The sequence below is a fragment of the Marmota monax genome, unplaced genomic scaffold, assembly GCF_021218885.2.
Source record: "Marmota monax isolate L192 unplaced genomic scaffold, Marmota_monax_Labrador192_F-V1.1 WCK01_AAM20220418_F8-fsc00062, whole genome shotgun sequence".
Lineage (NCBI taxonomy): Eukaryota > Metazoa > Chordata > Mammalia > Rodentia > Sciuridae > Marmota > Marmota monax.
In genome coordinates this window covers 10,737,477-10,759,813 of record NW_026695221.1, presented here as the reverse complement: position 1 = coordinate 10,759,813, position 22,337 = coordinate 10,737,477, and the positions used below count along the sequence as shown (strand labels likewise).

General features: G+C 40.2%; 2 protein-coding genes across 7 annotated transcripts in view; one reads left to right on the top strand and one right to left on the bottom strand.

The window, feature by feature from the left end:
* Positions 1–10,351: 10,351 nt before the first annotated feature.
* Positions 10,352–22,337, bottom strand: part of Tmem218 (transmembrane protein 218) — a 67,139-nt gene continuing 55,153 nt past the window's right edge. For 2 of the 3 annotated variants that reach the window (XM_046432683.2, XM_046432684.2), the window contains exons 6-7: positions 11,319–12,146; positions 10,368–10,777 (exon numbers count right to left, since the gene is read on the bottom strand). In XM_046432683.2, coding sequence (XP_046288639.1) covers positions 10,517–10,777; positions 11,319–12,146 — 1,089 coding nt within the window. In that variant the 3' untranslated portion in view covers positions 10,368–10,516. Of the gene's footprint in view, positions 10,778–11,189; positions 12,147–22,337 lie in introns of those variants that run through there. The other variant, XM_058575234.1, reaches the window with a different exon arrangement.
* The window catches only part of Slc37a2 (solute carrier family 37 member 2), a 36,916-nt gene continuing 36,583 nt past the window's right edge, over positions 22,005–22,337 (top strand). For 2 of the 4 annotated variants that reach the window (XR_009225752.1, XR_009225751.1), the window contains exon 1: positions 22,192–22,332. Coding sequence is in view for 2 of the 4 variants with exons in the window: in XM_058575232.1 (XP_058431215.1) it covers positions 22,274–22,332 (59 nt within the window). In the remaining 2 variants the exon portion in view is untranslated. Of the gene's footprint in view, positions 22,333–22,337 lie in introns of all 4 variants that reach the window. The other 2 variants (XM_058575232.1, XM_046432681.2) reach the window with 2 other exon arrangements.

Here is a 22,337-nt window from a genome sequence, read left to right as displayed (position 1 = left end):
CTCTTGGATAGGCAGAATTAATATTGTCAAAATGACCATACTACGAAAAGCCCTATACAGATTTAATTCAATTCCAATCAAAATCCCAATGACATTCCTCATAGAAATATATAAAGCAGTCACAAAATTCATCTGGACAAATAAGAGACCCAGAATAGCTAAAGCAATCCTTAGCAAGAAGAGTAAAGCAGGTGGCATCACTATACCAAACCTTAAACTATACTACAGAGTATCAAAAACAGCATGGTATTGGCACCAAAATAGACTTGTAGACCAATGGTACAGAATAGAGGACACAGAGACAAACTCACATCAATACAATCATCTTACATTAGACAAAGATGCCAAAAACATATATTAGAGAAAAGATAGTCTCTTCAACAAATGGTGCTGGGAAAACTGGAAATCCATATGCAACAAAATGAAATTAAGCCCCTATCTCTCCTATCTCTCATGAACAAAATTCAATTCAAAGTGGATCAAGGACCTAGGAATTAAACCAGAGAACCTGAACCTAATAGAAGAAAAAGTAGGCACAAATCTTTATCATGTCGGATTAGGCCTGACTTCCTTAATAAGACTCCTGTAGCACAAGACTTAAAATCAAGAATCAATAAATGGTATGGATTCAAACTCAAAAGCTTCTTCTCAGCAAATGAAACAATTAGTGAAGTGAATAGAGAATGGGAGCAAATTTTTACCACACGCACATTAGATACAGCACTGATCTCTAGGATATATAAAGAACTCAAAAACTTTTAACACCAAAATAATAATAATAATAATAATAATAATAATAATAATCCAATCAATAAATGTGCCAAGGAACTGAACAGACATTTCTCAGAAGATGATATACAATCAGTCGACAAATATATGAAAAAATGTCCAACATCTCTAGCAATCAGAGAAATGCAAATCAAAACTACTCTAAGATTCCATCTCACTCCATACATACATACAAATGGCAGCTATTAAGAATACAAACAACGGGGCTGGGGTTGTGGCTCAGTGGTAGAGTGCTTGCCTAGCATATATGGGGCACTGGGTTCGATCCTCAGCACCACATAAAAATAAAAAAAGATTGTGTCCACCTAACACTAAAAAAAAAAATTAAATAAAAAAAAGAATACAAACAACATAAGTGTTGGTGAGGATGTGGAGGAAAGGGCACACTCTTACATTGCTGGTGGGACTGCAAATTGATGCAGCCAATCTGGAAAGCATTATGGAGAATCCTTGGAAAACTGGGAATGGATCCACCATTTGACCCAGCTATTCCACTCCTCAGTTTTTACCCAAGGGACTTAAAAACAGCATACTACAGGGACACAGCCACATCAATGTTTATAGCAGCACAATTCACAATAGCTAAATTGTGGCTCCAACCTAGATACCCTTCAGTAGATGAATGGATAAAGAAAATGTGGTGTATATACACAATTGAATATTACTCAGAGTTAAAAGAAAATAAAATCATGGCATTTCTTAAAATGGATGTAGTTGGAGAATATAATGCTAAGTGAAGCAAGCCAATCCCAAAAAACCAAATGTCAAATTATTTCTCTGATATAAAGATGCTGATTCATAATGGGGATGGAGTTGGGAAGCACAGGAGGAATGGAGGAACTTTAGATAGGGCAAAGGGGATAGAAGGGAAGGAGGGTATAGGAATAGGAAAGACAGTGGAATGAGACTGACATCATTACCCTAAGTACATGTATGAAAACATGAATAATGTGACTCTACTTTGTGTTCAACCAGAGACATGAAAAATTGTGCTCTATTTGTGTAATATGAATTGAATTGCATTCTACTGTCATATACTAATTAGAATAAATAAAATTTAAAAAATTTTTAAAAACACATAAAAAAGATAATACACCATGATCAAATGGGCTTCATTCCAGTGATGCAAGGTTGTTTCCACATACAGAAATCAATAAATGTAATTCACCACAAGAATTAAGGACAAGGATCATATGATCATTTCAATAGATGCAGAAAAGACCTTTCATGTTAAAATCCAGCACCCATTCATGTTAAAAATGCTGGAGAAGCTACATATTAAAGACCATTTATGACAAACCCAAAGGCAGCACTATATTGAATTAAGACAAACTAAAAGCAGTTCCTCTAAAATCAGGAACAAAATACAGCTGTCCACTCTCACCACTCCTATTCAATATAGTCATCAAAACATTAGCCAGACTGATCAAGAAAGAAAAGGAAATCAAAAGGATACAAATAGGAAAAGAAGAAGTCAAATTATGTTTGTTGATGACATGATCCTCTATCTAGAAGACCCAAAAAACTCCACAAGAAGACTTCTAGAACTTATAAATGAGTTCAGCAAAGCAGAATATGAGATCATTATGCATAAATCAATAGCTTTCCTATTCTCCAACAGTGATTTAGTCAAGGAAGAAATCAGGAAGACCATCCTATTCACAATACCTAAACAATAAAATAAAATAAAATACTTGGGAATCAATCTAAACAAGGAGGTAAAAGAACTCTACAATGAACTTTGTAGAACACCCAAGAAAGAAAGTGAAGAACACCTTAGAAGATGGAAAGACATCTCATGTTCTTGGATAGGAGGAAATAATATTGTCAAAATGGCCATACTACCAAAAGCAATACACAGATTCAATATAATCCCCATCAAAATATTAATGATATTCTTCACAGAATTAGAAATAATGATTCTTAAATTCATTTGGAAGAATTAGAGACTGAGAATAAACAAAGCAATACTACACAAGAAAAAGCAGGGGACATCACAATACCTCAGCTGAAATTATACTACAGAGCTCTAGTAACAAAAACAGCATAGTATTGGAATCAAAATAGACACGAGGACCAATGGAACAAAACAGAAGAGACAGAGACAGATCCACACACCTACAGCCTAATACTTGAAAGAGGTGCCAAAAATATGTTTTGGAGAAAAGACAGCCTTTTTAAAGAACTGGTGCTGGTAAAACTGGACAACTATACATAGAACAATGAAACTAGACCCTTATCTATCTCTCACCCTTACAAAACTCAAATTTAAATGGATCAAAGACTTAGAAATTAGACCAGAATCCTTGCAATTGCTAGAAGAAAACATAGGGTCCACACTCCATCATATAGGTACTGGCACTAACTTCCATAATAAGACCCCTAAAGTGCAAGAAATAAAACAAATAATTAACAAGCAGGGTTTATCAGACTAAAAAGCTTCTGTAGTATAAAGGAAAATATTCTCCAATGGGAAAAAATCTTGTTCAGAAAGGGGATTAATATCCAGAATATATAAAGAACTCAAAAAACTTAACACCAAAAAATAATAATAATAGCCCAATCAATAAATGGGCAAAAGAACTGGAGAGAAGCTTCTCAAAAGAAGGAACACAATTGACCAACAAACACATTTTTTAAAATGTTCAGAATCTCTAGAATCAAGGAGGTGCTATACTAAATCAAAGCTATACTAAAATTTCATCTCACTCCAGTCAGAATGGCAATGATCAAGAATATGAACAATAATAAATGCTGGTGACGTTGTGGGAGGAAAAGGTACCCTTGTGCATTATTGGTGGGACTGCAGACTAGTACAACTCCTTTGGAAAGCAGTTGGAGATTTCTCAAAAAACTAGAGATGGAACCACCATCTGACCCAGCTCTCCCACTCCTTGGTATTTTCCCCCCTCACTGTTTATGGCAGCACAATTCATAATAGCTAAGTTATGTAATCAACCCAATGCCGGTCAATAGATGAATGGATTAAATTGTGTCATACACACACACACACACACACACACACAATGGAGTTCTACTCAGGTATAAAAAAAAGAATGAAATTATGGCATTTGCCAGTAAATGATTCAAATGAAGAGAATCATGCTAAGTGAAATTAGCCAAACTCACAAACTCAAAGGTTGAATGTTTTCTCTCATATGCAGAAGCTAGAGTGAAATAAAGGAAAGGGGGAGGGAAGAATAGGATAACATAAAGATTAAGGGAAGATCAGTAATGTGGAAGAAGGAGATCAAGAGGTAGACTAGAAGGATGGGTTAGGGGAGGCAATGCAGAATGAATTCTTTAAAAAGTCATATTATGTGCATATATAAATAATCCACAGGGAATTTCACTTTTATGCATAAGTATAAAGAACCTATCAAATATAAATAAACAGGAAAAGGAAGTAGAGGAAGAACTTGGCAGGGGAAGGATGGGAGAAAAAAAGGGGTAGGGAAAATGGAAAATCATGAGCTGAAATTAAATTCCATGCACCTATGAGTCTGTGGGGATGATCCCAACTACTATGTATAATTATAAAGGTTTTTTTAAAATAAAGACATGGGAATGTATCTCAGTGGTAGAGCAACCCTGGGTTCAATCTTCAGTAGCACCAAAAAAAAAAAAAAAAAAAGAGTACAACTCTGAATATACTAAAAACTACTGAATTATTCATTATAGAATGATGAATTTTGTGTATGAATTATGCCTCAATAAAGCTGCTCTTTAAAACAAATAAAAAATTTAAAAACACATTTTTTATAAGAACCTTCTGTACTGATCATTTCCACCTGATACCTCTTATGCTTTGTCTTATTACACTTGAAAAAACCCTTGTAATAAAAGATAGTTGTAGATAATCTGAAAAATTCTAGTAAGTATGAAGATGAAAAGTACTGCCCCTGTGATCCCACAGCATCCAGAGTTAACAGTAACCATCACTTAAAGAGTTCAGTTGATTTCCTTATAATCTTTTATTTTTCTTTCTATATACATACATATATGATTGTATATTCTTTACCATATAGATAGATAGATAGATAGATGGATGGATATAGATAGATAGATAGATAGATATGGATGTCACATCAACAGAAAGTGACAAAAGTAAAATTCAATGGCACGGTCTTCAGAAAACATGGATATTCCATAATTTTTATCTACTTTCTTATTAGTGACACGTAGGTGATCACCTATTGATGACCATTAGGTTAGGTGATCAATGACCCTTAGATTATTAAGACCATTTACAGTTGTTTATTAATGATAGTAAGCCTCATTATCCACAAATCTCTTTTTCTCTCATCCTAGTCCTATAAGTTGGATAACTGGACCAAAGATCACAAGTATATTAATACCTTATGATAATTGTTACTAAATTATTTTCTAGAAAGAGTGTCTTTACTACAGCATTTGATGCTCTGGCAAGAAAGCAGGGAAGAGCACACATGCATGTGCGCACACACATGCATGTGCGCACACACATGCATGTGCGCACACAAACACAGTGCAGACTCTGTCACACTCAGCTGCCCACATGAAAGTGATGCTGCCATCTCCTGAGGCATAAACAGGGGGTTTCAGAAGTCCTTCAGATCCTGGGTCCCTATGACTAAAAAGTCTAACCCGCAGAAGTTTTTGTTCTGAAGCTGTTGGCTACTGTGGCAACAGAGGAACCAAATTGTAGCCATAGTATATAAGTAGAAAAAGGGAATAAAAAAACAAAGGATCCATCCCCTTTGTTTTAGTTGGTTTTTGTGTCGATATGACCATGTGTTTACATGACAAAAACAACTAGAGGAAGGAAAGTTTATTTTTGGCTCACATTTTCAGAGGTCTTAATCTGTAGAGAGCTGGTTCTCTTGCTCTGGGCCCAACCTAAGCTAGCACATCAGGGAGGAAGATCCCAGAGGACAAAAACTGCTCAGGCAATGGTGGGGTCAAGAAGCTGAGAGAGCCAGGCGTGGTGGTGCACACCTATAATCCCAGCAACCTGGGAGGCTGAGGCAGGAGGATTGCAAGTTCAAAGCCAGCCTCAGCAACTTAGTGAAGCCCTAAGCAATTTAGTGAGGCCCTGTCTCCAAAAATAAAAAGTTTGGGATGTGACTCAGTGTAAAGTACCCCTGGGTTCAATTTCCCAATACTCCCTCCCCTTCAATAAAAAGAAGCTGAGAGAGAGAGGAAGGGGCTGCAGGATGAACAACTCTGCCAGGGCATGCGTACAGTGACACACCTCATCCAGCCATATCCCACTTGCTTACAGATACCACCCAGGGAGTCCATTCAAACTAGGATGGACTGATTAGATTGCAGCTCTCATAAAGTACTCTTTTCCACCTCTGAATAGTTTTGTATAACAGGAGCTTCTGGGGGACATCTCATATCCATACCCTAATATCTACCCCTGTTCCCAAATAGCTCATGTCCTTCTTACAGTACAAAATGCATTCAGTTCATCTCCAAGAGTCCCATAGACTTAATGCCTCTGGCACTACCCTAAAGTTCAGTCTACATCCAATATCTTCTCTGAGATTCAAGGCAAACTCTCAGATGTCAGCCCCTGTAAAAAATCCAAAACGGATTACATTATATCCAATATATAGTGTCACAAAATAAACATTGCCATTTGAAAAGGGAGGAATAAGGGCATAGGTAGAAGAGTTGGGGCCAAAGCAAGACTGAAACCCCACTGGGCAAACAGGTCCCTTAATTCCACATAGAGCATCTAGCATGCTTGGATACAAAATGATATTTTCAAAGGACTTGGGCAGCACTGCCCCTTTGTCCTTGCTGGTTTCACTGCAAATGGGCTCTCTTTAACCTGGGTCTCTGCAGCCCCCGGGTTTTCTTGGCAGACCATCCACGTGGTTGGCATCTCTTAATTCATAGGGTCTTCATTCCAGTTTCAGCTTCACATTTACAACTTCATGAATCAGCCTCCTGAACGTAGCCTGCAGGGAATCCAACCCTGCAACATTTTGCCTTGCTTCCCAGGCATTCCTTTGAAATCTCAGTGGAAGCCTCCATGACTCCTTAACTCAAGTATTTTGAATTCCAGTAGAACCAACATCATGTGGAAGACACTAAGGTCTGCTGCCAGCTCCTGCTCCCTGGGATCAGGCCTGCAGAGGCCTCTAAGTTACTGCAGGGCTTGAGCGTGTTTAAACACTTCCTAAGCCCCCTGTATTAGCAAGTCACTCCCACAGTCTCAAAGGAATTTCATTTTCTGTAGCCTGGAACAGGTAGCAAGTGCAGTCTTACAAAGTCCTGAGATGCCTTATAGGCATCCTGCTGTCTCTGTGCACAGTACTTAGCATCTCATTAAGCACTATAATCTCTCCAACAAGCACACTACCTTGGCCCCAGGTTTACATGCACCATTCTGGCCAAGTGGAAGTTTTTAAACTCCTTTAGCTCTGCTTTCTGTTCATGATTTTCACAGAACCTGGCTAAACACAACCTACAATATCCATGCCACCAATCAAATGCTATGCTGTCTTAAACTTTTATCCACAGGATTCATTAGCCCCTTACTTTTAAATTCAGCTTCACACAAATCTCACAGCAGAAATAGCCAAGTTCTTTGCCAGAATATACCATGAGTATCCCCTAGTCCAATTACCAGTTGAGTCCTAATATCCCTCTGAAATCTCATGTGCAACAGACGCCATTCCTGTTGGAATTCTGGTCTTCTGAACTCCCACCAGAATCACCCATTAAGTTCTGCTTACAATGCTCTACAGCTTTTCTGGTTTGCATCTCTTAACTTTTTCAAATTATATCCTGCCAACCATTTCCAAAGGCTTCTGAACTATATGGTCAAGTTAGTCACAGAACAACTCCATTTATTGGTACCAATTTTACTTTCAATCACCTTTTGTATCACCATAACCAAAACACCCAACAAGAACAACTTGGAGAAGGAAAAGTTTATTTGGCTCATGGCTTCAGAGGTCTCGGTCTCTAGATGACTGATTCCATTGCTCTGGGTCCAAGGTGAGGCAGCACAACATGGGGAAAGGGCCCAGTGGAGAAAAGCTACTCAGCGGATGGCAGGGTCAGGAATCAGAGAGAGAGGGAAGGGCTGCAGGAACAACAACCATTACAGGGCATTCCTCCAGTGACCTCTCTTCTCTAGCCATACCTCACTGCTTGCAGTTGCCACCCAGTGAGTCCGGTCATACTGACGGATTACATACTCTCATAATGTATTCCTTTCATCTCTGAATATCTTTGCATTAACAGAAGCTTTTGGAAACACCTCATATTCAAACCGTAACACCCTTTAGCCCTCTGAAACCTATGTTGTAAGGGAACCAAAGTGAAAACTTTACCCAGCTAGGCAGGATAGAGTCTCATTTTCGGTTTATATGGAAGTGAGACTATCTGTACAATATTCATGTGAGCACCATTTTATCAATGAAAAATCATTTGGACCAGATGTTAAACTAAAGGACAAACCTCTGGGTTTCATGTGAGATAAACATACTTGGGTTGATTTGGTTTTCTGTATATGGTCTTTTAATTAGTCATTTGATGCTAATTTCCCCAGGGAGTAGGTTATAAATAATTATTACCTTTGTATCACAACTAACCCTGTTGAAGTCTTGTAAAAAATTGCCTATGTATTGATTGTTTCATTCAGTCTTGAAAGCCACCCTTTCTTCTAGGATTGTAGGTATGAACTTCATTTTATCATTTGTTGAATTCCCCCAAGGTCTTTAGTCAGGCTATTGCTGGTTAATTATTTGTTTTCAAGCATATAAAGCATATAGCCTTTCTTATTTTTTTATTTACAAGGTCAGCATACTTCTGTCTGAATATGACAGTGGTTCATGCAAAACCAAATACAGGAAATATTCTACTTCACTTTTACAGTAGTTTCTGTATTTTTGAAAACTTTTGGAAAAAATCCCACAACAATGTTTCTACCAGTTGAGTGCCTATCAAACTTCAAGTCCTGCAACCTACCACTTCTACCAACATCAAATCCATTTTTAACTTGTTATTGCTTCATATGAAATAAAGTCTTCCTCACAGAGTTTTTGGAATGTTTAGACATTATACATGTGGTATGCTGTGTACATGTTTTATTTTCATTCCAAACCAAGTCCCTCCTCTGTGTTGCAATGGTAGGACCTCTCTGGGGAAGCTGTTTTATTTTTTTGTAAAGTTTCAGGCAGACTTGTTTCCACCACCGATGGAGTGTGAGAATCATGTGCATTTAATAGTTATACTTCTGATTATCTGATTGTTTTCTGCACTTGTCTGTAGCCTCCATGAGTCCAAGGTGGATCTATTTGTTCTAGATATTGCCTGTATTTGCCAGCTTGGTGACTGATCAGTGACCCCTCCCCCTGAATTTGGTGGTCATAGTTAAGAAGTTCCCAGAGTTGGCATCGTTTCTCAGTGTCAGAGAGGAAATCAGAGGCCATAGATAAAAATAGTTGGAAGCCAACAGTTGTTCTCCCTTTGGCTGCATTCTAAACTTGACAGGGAGAATCCCCTTGGTGGAAAGAGTTTTCTACCACCCCACTCGAAGGAGGAGGGGGGGGGAGGAGGAAAAGGAGGAGGTAGGCAGGGGGTGGGGAAGGAGGAGAAGTTGTTTGAGGAGAGGAATGGGGAGGATGTAGAATATCCCCAGGAAACAAGAAACCACAGACCACACCACAGTTGGCATATTATCTTTCTTTACAAAAAAAAAAAAAAAAAAAAGCAAAAACCTAATAGTAAAATACTTAAAATGCTTTGTTTCTCTATGGGACTGTAAAGAAAGGGTGGAGGTGGAAGTGAGTGGTAGAAATGCTCCAGGTTGACTATCTAGAAGGATCCCAACGTATAGCAGCAGACAGGGTAGCAGCAACCTGCTCTCAGATTAACCCATTCAGAGAAAATGAAGTAGCCAGTGTTTTTCTTATATTTGGAAAAACAGAAAGATGCTGTACATTATCACAAGGGTAAGTAAAAAATGAATGTGAATAAGAGCAGGAAAACTGAATGTCTATTACAAATAATAATTCACTTCATTTCCATTTGAAGGGACTTGAAGAAAAGCATAATGGGCCCAGGAAGCTTAGTCTGGGGTGTGGTGACATAGAAGTTTGATGTCTGCCTGTGACATCACAGAGTTCCCACTAATTTATATACCTGCTGGACAGAACATCCTGTTCCTGTTCTCCCTCCCACCTTTAAATGATTTGCCAGTTCAGTTCTTTGCATCTCTGTTCAACCTCCTCTTTGGGATAAAGCCTGTTCTAAGTAAAATTAAGGTGTGGTAGGTTGCCCACCTCTGGCTAGCTCTGCGAATGGGTATTGTTTTGAGTGTGTGTACAGAGGTCTCCATTCATTCAGGAATCACTTGTACATATTTCTTGGAAGAAAATAAATTATATAAAATAGGATAAAACACTGTTAGAAGGGAGGAGAGGAGAGAAAAAGTATACCTTCTTTTAAGAGTCATGATACTATCTAAAACCTCCCAGAATGAATTTCGGTTGTCTAGGCAACATACATACATTCTGGGCTAAGATGTTATGATGAAAGAAGATGATGACATGGTTAATAAGAACATTTGTTTATTGAAAAAACATAAAACCATGGGGGCTATGAACTATGTGAGTCTATAGGGTGTCCTAACTGAGGGATTCTTCAGGGTGAATTATCTTGCTTCTACAGAAATATCTCTTTAATACATAAAACCATGAACTGTCTGAATCTATAGGGTGTCTTAACTGAGGGATTCTTCAGGGTGAACTTTCTTGCTTCTACGGAAATGTCTCTTGGGTGCCCGCTCACCAGGGATCTGGTTTGCCCTCTCAGTGTTCCTTCTCCCCTGAACACAGGGAAAAAAATGCTTCCTGAACCATTTGCCAATGGATCGGAAATTCAGACAATTTGTAGTCTCCGTGTCGGTAGGAATCTCTGTCTCCACTGGTTGCTTCGGTGACCCTGAAGGATCCTTTTCAGGGCAACTCTCCTGGCTTGTTATCTGCCAAGAGAAAATGGATGAATTAGATCTAGGTAATGCCAGTAGCAATGAAGTCATTATTTACTCATTTATGGAAATCTAATTTATTTTTTACCAAGAATAGCCTAACTGTAAATGCAAAGTTTCAGTACTCATTAATACTTAAAACACACACACACACACTTACTTGTATGATCATTAGTCCTTCTCTTTGCTCCTTCCCACTCTTGCCTCCCCCCTCAGTGCTCCTTGGCATTTTCCCTACATCTCTTTCCTGGCTCCTTTCCTTACTGTAGTCTCTCTCCCATTGCTTATCTCCTCAGACACTGGGGTCCACATCTGCTTCACATGAGGTACCATGACTCTATGCTGGCTAACCTGACCCCCCACCGGGCCTATTTCTTGCTCTGCAGTGATGCAGCTCGGTGCTCACCTCAGGATTTTCTTCTTCATCAAGCCTAGAAGGTACTTTTGGAAACTGGTCTCTGTGTTCTTTGTCTGGTGCTTCCCACTCTAATATATCCTCAGAACTTTCATTTTCTTCAATACTGTCCATACTTACATGGAATGGAGTGCCGGTGGACAGCTGGACATCTTCAGTGGCTTCACTGTCATATTTTTCATCTTCTAGAAGTTCCTTAAGTTTCTGTGATACATCAGAGAGTTTGGAGATAGTTTGTTTTACCTTCTCCTTCTGGTTTTTATCTAACTTTTTGATTTCTTCCTTTAGTTCCAACGTAATTGGTGAGTTTTCGTCGTTAGAGCCTGTAACAGTATCGAAGATCAGAGTAATGAGTAGTTTGCATAGCTTCTCCGTGTTCAGATTTTCATCCTTTTTTCCTAAGAACTCATTCTCCTGGTTTTTGTTGTCTTCACGGTCAAGGTTTAGAGCATCCAATAATTTGGCGATATTTTGTTTGCAGATTTTCTCTGGCTTGTCCAAATCTTGATCACTTATCTCAGTGGGGATACTTAAATTTTCAGTCTCCAATGACCCATGGACAGGCGGGAAGTAGTGGGAGGAAGAGCTAGATGAAATGACGCCTTCGTAGGGCGCTATGCCCTCATAGGCAATGTTGTTGTTTTCAGAAGCAGTGCCATTATCATAGGCAGTAGCAATCTCAGGGGCTTCGGCAGCCTCACTAGCAGTGGTGTTTTCATAAGCAATGCCGTTGTCATAAGCAACAACGTTGTCATAGGCAACAACATTGTCATCGGTGACAATGTTCTCATAGCCAATGCTGTCCTCCAAGGCTAAATAGTGTTCAGAGGTGCTTGGGTCTGATTTAGAATCAGAAATTTCTTCCTCTTTTTCATCATATTTATTAGTAGAGGATGAGTCATCCATGTTGTTTAAGGTATCAAAAACCGTCTCCACAAACTCAGGAAACTTCAAAAGAGAAACATTAATAGGTGATATTGGTAAGACAGTCATGTAATTTGGCAAGAATTCCCATTCAGAACTATCCCACTAAGGCAGAAGCACATCCTATGTTTGCAGTCTCCAGTTAAGGGCAGAAGAGACAGGCCTTTCTCTTTCTAAACTTATGGTATAAGAACCCTCTGTACTGATCATCTCCATCTGATACCTCTCATATTTTTTCTTATTATACTTCAAAGAATTCCTATCCTAAAAGATGGTTGTATATAATTTAAACAATTCTGGAAAGCAGGAAGAAGGAAATCACTGCCCCTACGATCTCACCTCATCCAGAGATAATGATAACCATCAATAAAAGAGTTCTTTTTCTCTATATATACATACATATACAGAAATTAGGTCATGGCACAGCCTAAAAGAAGCACACATGGCTATTCTGTAATTCTTAACTACTTTCTCATTAATTACTCTTAGGTGACCACCATTAATGACCATTATTTAGCTGTCAATGACCCTTAGAGTATTAAAACCATTAACAATGGTTGTATTAATGACAGTAAACCCCCTTATCCACAAATCTCTATCTCTCTTTTTGTAGTCTTATAGGTTGGATTATTGGACCAAAGATCACAACTACATTAAAGTCTTATAATCATTGATTCTAAGTATCTTTCTAGAAAGAGTACAGCTATTTAAATGCCTGTCCTCCCATCATCTGATGGCTTCTTTAGATTAGCATTTTCCATGATCCCCTGACAAGTAAGTGGGGAAAAGCACACGTATACAACCGTTCTCTCTCCCCCTTTCTCTCTCATCCTCTCTCTCTCAATTTCTCTCTCCTCTCAATTTGTCTCTCCTCTCAATTTCTCTTTTCTCTCTCTCTCTCACACACACACACATACACACACACACATTGCAGTCTGTCACACCCAGCTCTGAGGGTTTCCACACGAAACAGATGCTGCAAACTCCAGAGGCACGAACGAGGGACGTCTGAACTCGTTCAGGTCCTTGGTTCAAGTGGCTAAGCAGCAGCACAACTATGAGAAATCTATGTTCTGAGACAGTTGGCTACCATGGCAACAGAAGAACCATATAATAACAAGAAATGTATAAGGAGGAAAAGGGGATATAAAAATCAAAGGACCCCTCCTCTTGTTGTCATAAGTTTTTGTGTTGCTGTGACCAAAATATCCAATGAGAACAACTTAAAGGAGGGAAAGTTTAATTTGGGCTCAGGTTTTCAGAGGTCTCAGTCCATAGACAACATACACAACAACTCCCTTGTTCTGGGCCCAAGATGAGGCAGCACATCATGGGGAAGGTCCCAGAGGAGGAAAACTGCTCATCCATCCCATGGTGTGGTCAAGAAACTGAGATAGAGGAAGGGGCTGCAGGATGAGTAACACTCCCAGGGCACTCCCCCAGTGACCCAACTCCTCCAGCCATGTCCCACCTGCTTACAGATACCACCGAGTGAGCCCATTCAAACTAGGATGAACTTATTAGGTTACGGCTCTCATAATTTACTCTTTTCACCTCTGAATTAACAGGAGCTTCGGGGGGCCATCTCACATCCAAAGCATATACAAGGTCCATCCTTATACCTGTATATTTTCATATTGTCTACTAAATTTGTAAATATTTACAAATATGCTCACACAATTTTTTAAATTTTTAAAAATATATATTATATATATTTTTAGTTGTAGATGGACACAATATTGCCGCAGTCTGGCTGGGCACAATCAGGAGCCACTTGTCAAAAGAAACTAACTTTATTTTTAGAACCACACACGACAAACAAAATAGTCTCTCAGGAAAAACCCTCAGAGCCTCAACTGCCACCACCGGCTTTCCACAAGCCTCTCTCTCCCACACAAGCTTCTCTCCACCTCCCACAATCCTCCTGCTCTTGAGGCCGATTGGCTGGGTCACATGGGCGGAGCCAAAAAAGTCCCCCAATGAGCAGCTCCGTGGTCTGAAAGGGCAGGGAAACAGTCCAATGAGCATCACCGCAGAGGAGCCAATCAGCTAGATGTTGCTGGGGCTGCTGTGAGCCAATCATCAGCCAGCAGCTGGAAGTTTGCTGGCAGCTGGAAGTTTGCTGGGGCCCCTTTGGCTGTGGCTCTCAACATCTCCCCCTCTCTGTTTAAACAACAAGCATGTGGCTTAGGGACCGTGCCTGTTAGGCAGTCCAATTCAACATATGGTCCTTACCCGTCATCGGATGAACTGACCTCTAGGCGTCAGCCTCCTGTCTTAGGTTGGTACCACTGCAATTGGATCATACCCGTCACTGACTACCGGTCCAGCATACAGCCATACTTGTGGATAGGCCTTTGCACCTGTGGGGGGGTGAGGTTCTTTGCCTCACCTCTGTTGGCCCCCAAATTTTAGACCATCACTAGTAGAGGAGGATGCAAAATGCCATGACATTAAGCCAATTGAGGGCTCCTTTGAAAAATTGTACCACCGGTGACATCATCAGCAAAAATACCCCAGCACTACCACAAGTCACTGCACCAACAGATAGTTCACAATGCATACAGGTGAGCTCACAATGTGTCCAGGCAAGTTCTGCAAGCAGTTCAGTGATGGCTATTGTAGAAGCTGTAGATTGGTTTTATCTTTGACTTCACCAGCACTGGGATGAAGATAGGAATTCTGGCAATAATGGCTAAAGAAAAAATTATGTAACATTCCAGAAGGCACTAAAAGAAAACAATTTTCTTAACAATTTACATTGTCTTCACCGGCACTGGGATGAAGATAGGAATTCTGGCAATAATGGCTAAAGAAAAAATTATGTAACATTACAGAAGGCACTAAAAGAAAACAATTTTCTTAACAATTTACATTATCTTTAAGAGAATTATTAAATATAATGAAAAGGAAAGGTGAAAGTAAACAAACAGATCTGTTAACCTTCTTTTTTGTTTACATATTAAAACAATCCTCAACAGTTGTTTACCCAATTTAAATTAAACCATATAAATCACGTGAAAAAAAAATATTTGGATCCATTTTATCATGAGCGCTCATATGATATATGGACATACGTACATTCAAACATATAACACAAAACACAAGTGTGCACACATAATATAATACATACAACACATAACATTATAGTAAAGGCCTTATAACTTTTTACAGGTGAAATCTCCATTGCAATGCTTAAAAACTCTATAGTCAAAAAATAGAACTGATCAGCAAAACATTAACCTAGGTCTGTATGAGCTCAAAAAACAAAATAGAACTTCATGATATGGCAAAGGGCAATAATAAAATAGATATTGAAAAAAGCATCCTGGTTCTGTTTCTTTGCACCCCCCACAGGTGCAAAGGCCTATCCACAAGTATGGCTGTATGCTGGACCGGTAGTCAGTGACGGGTATGATCCAATTGCAGTGGTACCAACCTAAGACAGGAGGCTGACGCCTAGAGGTCAGTTCATCCGATGACGGGTAAGGACCATATGTTGAATTGGACTGCCTAACAGGCACGGTCCCTAAGCCACATGCTTGTTGTTTAAACAGAGAGGGGGAGATGTTGAGAGCCACAGCCAAAGGGGCCCCAGCAAACTTCCAGCTGCCAGCACAATATCTTTTTATTTATTTTTATGTGGTGCTGAGTATTGAACCCAATACCTCACATGTGTGAGGCAAGTGCTCTACCACTGAGCTACAACCCCAGCCCTCACACAGTTTTTATAAAGAAGTTAACGTCCATTAAAAGTAGCTCTCACTGCATTAATCCAGCTTTTAAATATAGGAAAAACACATTGTAAAAAAATAAAAACTTAATATTTAAAACTATTATATACAGGATTTGGCTATATCACTTGCAGGGCTCTATGCAAATTGAAAATGCAGAGCTCCTTTTTAAAAAAGTTATTAAGAATTTTGTCAGGGATAGCAGAGCATTAAGCCAAGCATAGCCCCCCTTTTTTTATCAGTGCAAAATATTTGATTCATATTTTTGAAAATAGGTAATTATACACAAAAAATATGGACTTCCAGTGTAACTCTCCCAGTCTCCTCCTGCAGAGGCAGTTATTGCTGTCAGTATTTATGTGGCTTTCCAGAGCTGGTCCATATCCATTTGCAGGTATATATATTTACAGTTTTTTGAAACAATTAGCACATATTACATACTTACACAAATTGTCTTACATGGATTGATTTTTAGTTTAGAATTTAGAGTTTATCTTTTATGACTTCCACATTTTTAATGTTTTTATTAGTGCATTATAGCTATATATAATAGTAGGGTTCATTCTGAAGTAATCACACATGCGGGGAATATAATTTCTCCATTTCTGTTCCCAGTAACTCCTCCCTCATTCCTCTTCATGCTGCCCAGCTCCCCATTCTCCACTGCAAAGGTCCATTTAAGAGTAGGCCATTTGCAAAACCCCAAAACAAACAAACAAACAAAAAACAGCCTGGCTTCTATAAAATGTTAGATTATTTGGTTGAAAAGTTTGAAGAAAATATTTTTATCATGACTAAGTAACTGCACCTTCAAGATCCTTTCATCTGAAAAACTATATAATTCTTAGTAACTCCTACATGCAAGCTTTACCCTTTACACCACATTTTTCTCTTACTCCTTCTCCCCTCCCACCCCTCCTTTTTTTTCCTTTTTTTTTTTTGAGACAGGGTCCCACTAAATTGCCCAGGCTGGTCTCAAACCGGTGATCCTCCTGTCTCAGCTTCCCAAGTACCTATGATTACAAGCATGCACCACCACACCTGAGACAGGGTCTCACTAAGTGGTGCAGATAGCTTTGAACTTTCTATCATCCTGTCTCAGCCTTCCAAGTAGTTGGGATTCATGCTTTATCCTTTATACTGCATAAGATAGATATTATAGCCTATTTATAGTCTTACAAATGAAATTTTAATTTTTAGTATAGAATAAAATTTACTATACTTGATTTACTATACTATACTGGGGAAAATAATAAAAAGTATTTTTTACTCCTCTAGCTCTGGTCATATCTATCCTCTTTAGACTTAAAGAAAGATAAAAAACAAAAAGAAATCATAACAAAGTAGAATAGGGATATAGTTCTATTTTTTTTTTTCAGTACTGGAGATTGAACCCAGGAGCACTCAGCCACTGAGCCACATACCTAGCCCTTTTTTGTATTTAATTTAGAGACAGGGTCTCACTGAGCTGCTTAGCATCTCACTAAATTGCTGAAATTGGCTTTGACTTGAGATCCTCCTGCCTCAGCCTCCTGAGCTACTGGGATTACAGGCCTGTACCACTATATCTGGTGAATCTAGGTCTCTTAACATCTTGCTTATAAATTGAGAATTCTCTGAATATGATCATACTCTTTTTGCCACTAGATTTATATGCACTTATGTACTAAAATATACAAATTTGATAGAGAAAAAGAGGCTATTGCATTGACCCTGAGTTTAATTCCAGTGACCACCATTTATTCTATGTCTTCTGAAATGTATCTCACTTCATAACAACCAGGACAAGGAAGATATTACTGTTAACCTTTTCCTTGAAACTGAAGCTCAGAGAAGTTAGATGAATTTGCCTGAGATTGCATTCACACCCCACATCCATCTTATTAAAAGGGCCATGCTTCCAATCTTTAAAATGAGGAGAGGAAACACCATGTGAAGACAGAGGCAGGTGTTGGTCTAATGTTTCCACAAGTCAGGGATACTAAAGGTTGCTGGCAAGTATAGAAGTTAGGAAAGAAACATACAACAGATTCTCCCTTAGAAATTTCAGAAGGAACTAACCCTTTGGACACCTGGAATTTGGATTTCTAGGTACCAGTACTGTGAGACAATAAGTTTATGTCCTTCTAAGTCACCTAGTCTGTGGTACTTTGTTATAATCCTAAAAAACTAATATTCCATGCTTCTACTTTAGAGCAATAATGAGATGGTAAGAGATCATAAAAGATGAGGATGCTAGTTAATACAGATACTTATCCATCTCATGCCATTTATCCCCCCACGAACACACATATGTACTGAATGGTTCCCATGACACATTTAATGCTCATAGCTACAATACTGTGAGACACATGCATTCCCCCATGTTCTAATGGTTGTGTGCTTACCAAGTAGTTGGGATTCATGCTTTATTCTTTATACTGCATAAGATAGATATTATTACCAAGAATCAGTTGTGTTTATTCCCAGTTGTTCTTGCTATAATAATTTTGTAACTTGCTTAATAAAAAGCAGGGGTTCTATGAGGCCAATATCACCCTGATCCCAAAACCAGTCAAAGACACATCAAAGAAAGAAAACTGCAGACCAATATCTCTAATGAACATAGATGCAAAGATTCTCAATAAAATTCTAGCAAATCAAATACAAAAACATATCAAAAAGATTGTGCACCATGATCAAGTGGGATTCAACTCAGGGATGCAAGGTTGGTTCAACATACGGAAATCAATAAATGTAATTCATCACATCAATAGACTTAAAGATAAGAATCATATGATCATCTCAATAGATGCAGAAAAATCATTTGACAAAATATAGCACCCCTTTATATTCAAAACACTAGAAAAACTAGGGATAATAGGAACATATCTCAACATCGTAAAGGCTATCTATGCTAAGCCTCAGGCCACCATCATTCTAAATAGAGAAAAATTGAAGGCATTCCCTCTAAAACCTGGAACAAGACAGGGATGCCCCCCCTATCACCACTTCTATTCAATATAGTTCTTGAAACACTGGCCAGAGGAATTAGGCAGACAAATGAAATCAAAGTAATATATATAGGAAAAGAAGAACTATAGGAAAAGAAGAACTTAAATTAGCAATATTTGCTAATGATGATATGATTCTACACCTAGAAGACCCAAAAACTCTCCCAGAAAACTTCTAGAACTAGTAAATGAATGCAGAAAAGTAATAGGATATAAAATCAACACCCAATAGGAACCGGTACCATGCTCACGAAGTTTCAGAAAGCAATGAGTTCCTGTTAGGAACTGGACTGAAGTTCTGGAGGGCTGGCATACAGCACACAGCTTCAAGGCTGTCCGCCCTCTTCTCTGGTTCTACACCATGGGCTGCTGGTTGTTTGACCACTGTCCCGCGCACTTTCCTTGCTGATGGCATCACGGAATGAAATGGATCTCGACTGACTCACAGCTCCCCAGTGAGGCAGTCTGGCCCCTTTGTCATCCCTTTGCCACCTGGCCCCTTGACATCCCGGTGCAGTATTCAACACAGTCAAGGTAATCACCCCATGCAACGCCTTGCAAAGTTGCGTTTTGGATGTGCAACCCTTTGTGCATGGTGCGAACACTTACGGTCTATTCTCTTAGCCAGATGATAGTGTATGAGGTTTGTAAGCATGGCCACCATGCTGTATGCCAGCCCTCCAGAACTTAGTGGTCTGAGGGTACCAGTTTGACAATTTCAGAGAGCAGAGCAGGATAGCATCTCATTTTCAGTCCCCACAGTAGTGGGATTGTCCCTACAATACTCACATCTCTTTGTGAGAACCACTCTATTGGAGAAAAATCATTTGTTTATACCCAAGGACTTAAAATCTGCATAGTATAGTGATGCAGTCACATCAATGTTTATAGCAGCTCAGTTCACAATAGCTAGAGTATGTGTGCGGTTTTGATTGGTCATTCATGTGCTAACTACCACACGGTATGGGTTAAAAATAATTGTCAATCTTGAATCACCAGTGGTCATGTTGATGTCTTTTAAAATACTGTCTATGTACAGAAGGTCTTTCAACCATTCGGGTTTTTTGGTTTGTTTGTTTTGTGAGAAAGGGTTCCAAAGTCAGTTGGCATGTTCCCGCTGCCATCCTGGCCTTTGAACAGGGATACATGGCTGGAATCCATAGGAAGTAACTGGCACAAGGCAAAGACTGTTTTAGGACTGGCCCTGCTCCCAGCTACTTATTGGCATACTGTGAATAACAGCCATACTACCATGGGGGCATATTCTTAATACCTCTCAAAGTTCCAGCACCAGGCAAGCATGGTTCTCAGAAACACAAAACAGCTTCTCCCAAAGGGCATGAAAATGAACAGAAGTGAGCCTTCCTCATCCTTGGTTTTTCTGTCTGAAATGGTAAGACGAATGTTCTACACTATGGGAGTCTGGGTAGCACTGTTGAGGCTCTGGAAGTGGTCTCTTCCATCCTTCCTGATGTCCCCTACTCCTCCTAGTGGCATCAGTTAGCCTCAGCACTTTCCTTGGCTCATTTGCATTCCAATCTGATCCTTTTCTTTCCTTAGAGATAAGTACCTGTCATCCTGGGAAAATCAGCTTACTCCTCCTTTAAGAAAGGGAGCCTTCACCTGGGGTCACTCACCCCAGAGCTGGCCCATCATACATTCTGGGACATCAGGTGTCTCCTGGGATTACCCTAGGCACACCAGGACATAAAGTCACCCTAACCATTTGGATAATACTCATCTGACTTGTAAGCAATTCTCTGACCTTCAAAGAGAAACTTGAGTGAATTCATTGGAACTTTCTGTCTATGACAGTATGAAGATTCTTGAGATGTGTTGTCATTTTCACTTTGAAGTGAATCTCACTGCTATCCTGTCCAGTGACTTTTAGTTTAATGTATTTTCTGCTTTCTTATCCCCCAAATCCTCAGTTGAAGGTTTTGCTTTCTGATGAGACATGGTGATGGTGGCTTCACCCTGGAGTCTCCGCACAGCAGTGACCTCAGGTACGCAGAATCTCTGTCTCCCTTTCCCACAGCACAACACTGTGGCTGCAGGGACTTCTGCTACACCTCCCTACCTCTCCAAAACTTTTGACACCTTGGTACAGTGTGTGGCATAATGAGGGATTTGATTAAGGAGCCATTGTTAACAATAGTCTTCCTTTGATTTCAGCTTGCTGTGTACTATGTGACCTGGTATTTGCACCTCCCTTCCATGTCTCTCTTCTTTCCTCTGTCCCTTTATCCCTGTCCTTGGCTTATTGCCCTCTTCATGTCTGGCACCAGACCCATGCCCCTGACTGCTGGCATTACCGAGGGTTTTACAACTTTGCTTACCCTCTTTTTGCTTGATCCCAGGGCTGGTACCAGCCAAGCCCATTATTCTGGGTCCTCACCTGTGTGATGAAGTTGTTGCATCACTACCCCGACCTTGCTCTCAGACCTGGGCACTCCTAGGAGTTAGGGGCAGGGTGGGGTCAGGGCTGAAACCCATTTGCACAAGACACATTCCTATTTTATGTTTTATTAACAAGTTTATTTTTCAGGCGAATACTTCCCTTTCCACCCTTCCTAAGTTCACCCTTGGGCTCCTGTACAAGGATCTCACAATGTCTTCTTTTTATAGGTGGAAACATACCCTGAAATCTTCAGTGCTAGAGGCAGTCATTTTTACGTGCTCAGAAGTTTCTGCCTGGTAGCTCTTCACTGCCGCCTGACTGCTTGCCTCCAGAAAGGAGAGCGCAGGTGACCACAACACTGTCTCTGCAGGGAGTAGGGGGTTGGGGAAAGGGAAAAGGCACCTGACTGGCTCAATAAGTAGTTTAAAATCTGAACGAGGACGGGAAACTGAAGTCTAAAAGGGATCTGGGGCCAAATATTATCCCTCCCTGAAAAAACTGAGTTCCCAAGGGGGCGCCCGCATTCAGATCAGTAAGATGAGGGCGGCACAGGGTGTTAGCTGTTGCCCCCAGTTTGCTCCAGTTTTCGGTCTCTGTTACAGCCCACTGCTTCTCAGGCTAGAAAGCGCTGCGGGGACAGCTGCGGCTAGGCGGGATCCTCACGTAGAGCTGATCCGGCCTGGGATTGCTGTTTTCATTTCCCGGGAGGGTAGGGAGGCGCAAAGTGCAGGCAGGGCAGAAAGAGGAGCCCGGAAACCAAGAGCTGTCAGTCTCTGACCGGGAGGCAAAATACGAGAAAACAGGTCCTAGTAAGCGTGGCCGCGAGATGGCCCATCTGATTGTGCTCTGCCGGGCTCCGAGGGCTGTCAGGTGCAAAGGGGCGGAGGCTCTAGTGCTCCGGCAGTGTGGTTCGGGGCGGGCCAGCCGGCGGGGCATTTAAACCCCCGCTGACCGCCGGCCTGGGACACGCGCAGACTCCGCGCCCTCCTGCGTCGACTCAGCTTCGGGTACCAGCCAGGCAAGATGCGGTCTTCCCTGGCTCCGGGTGTCTGGTTCCTCCGCTCCTTCTCCAGGGACAGCTGGTGAG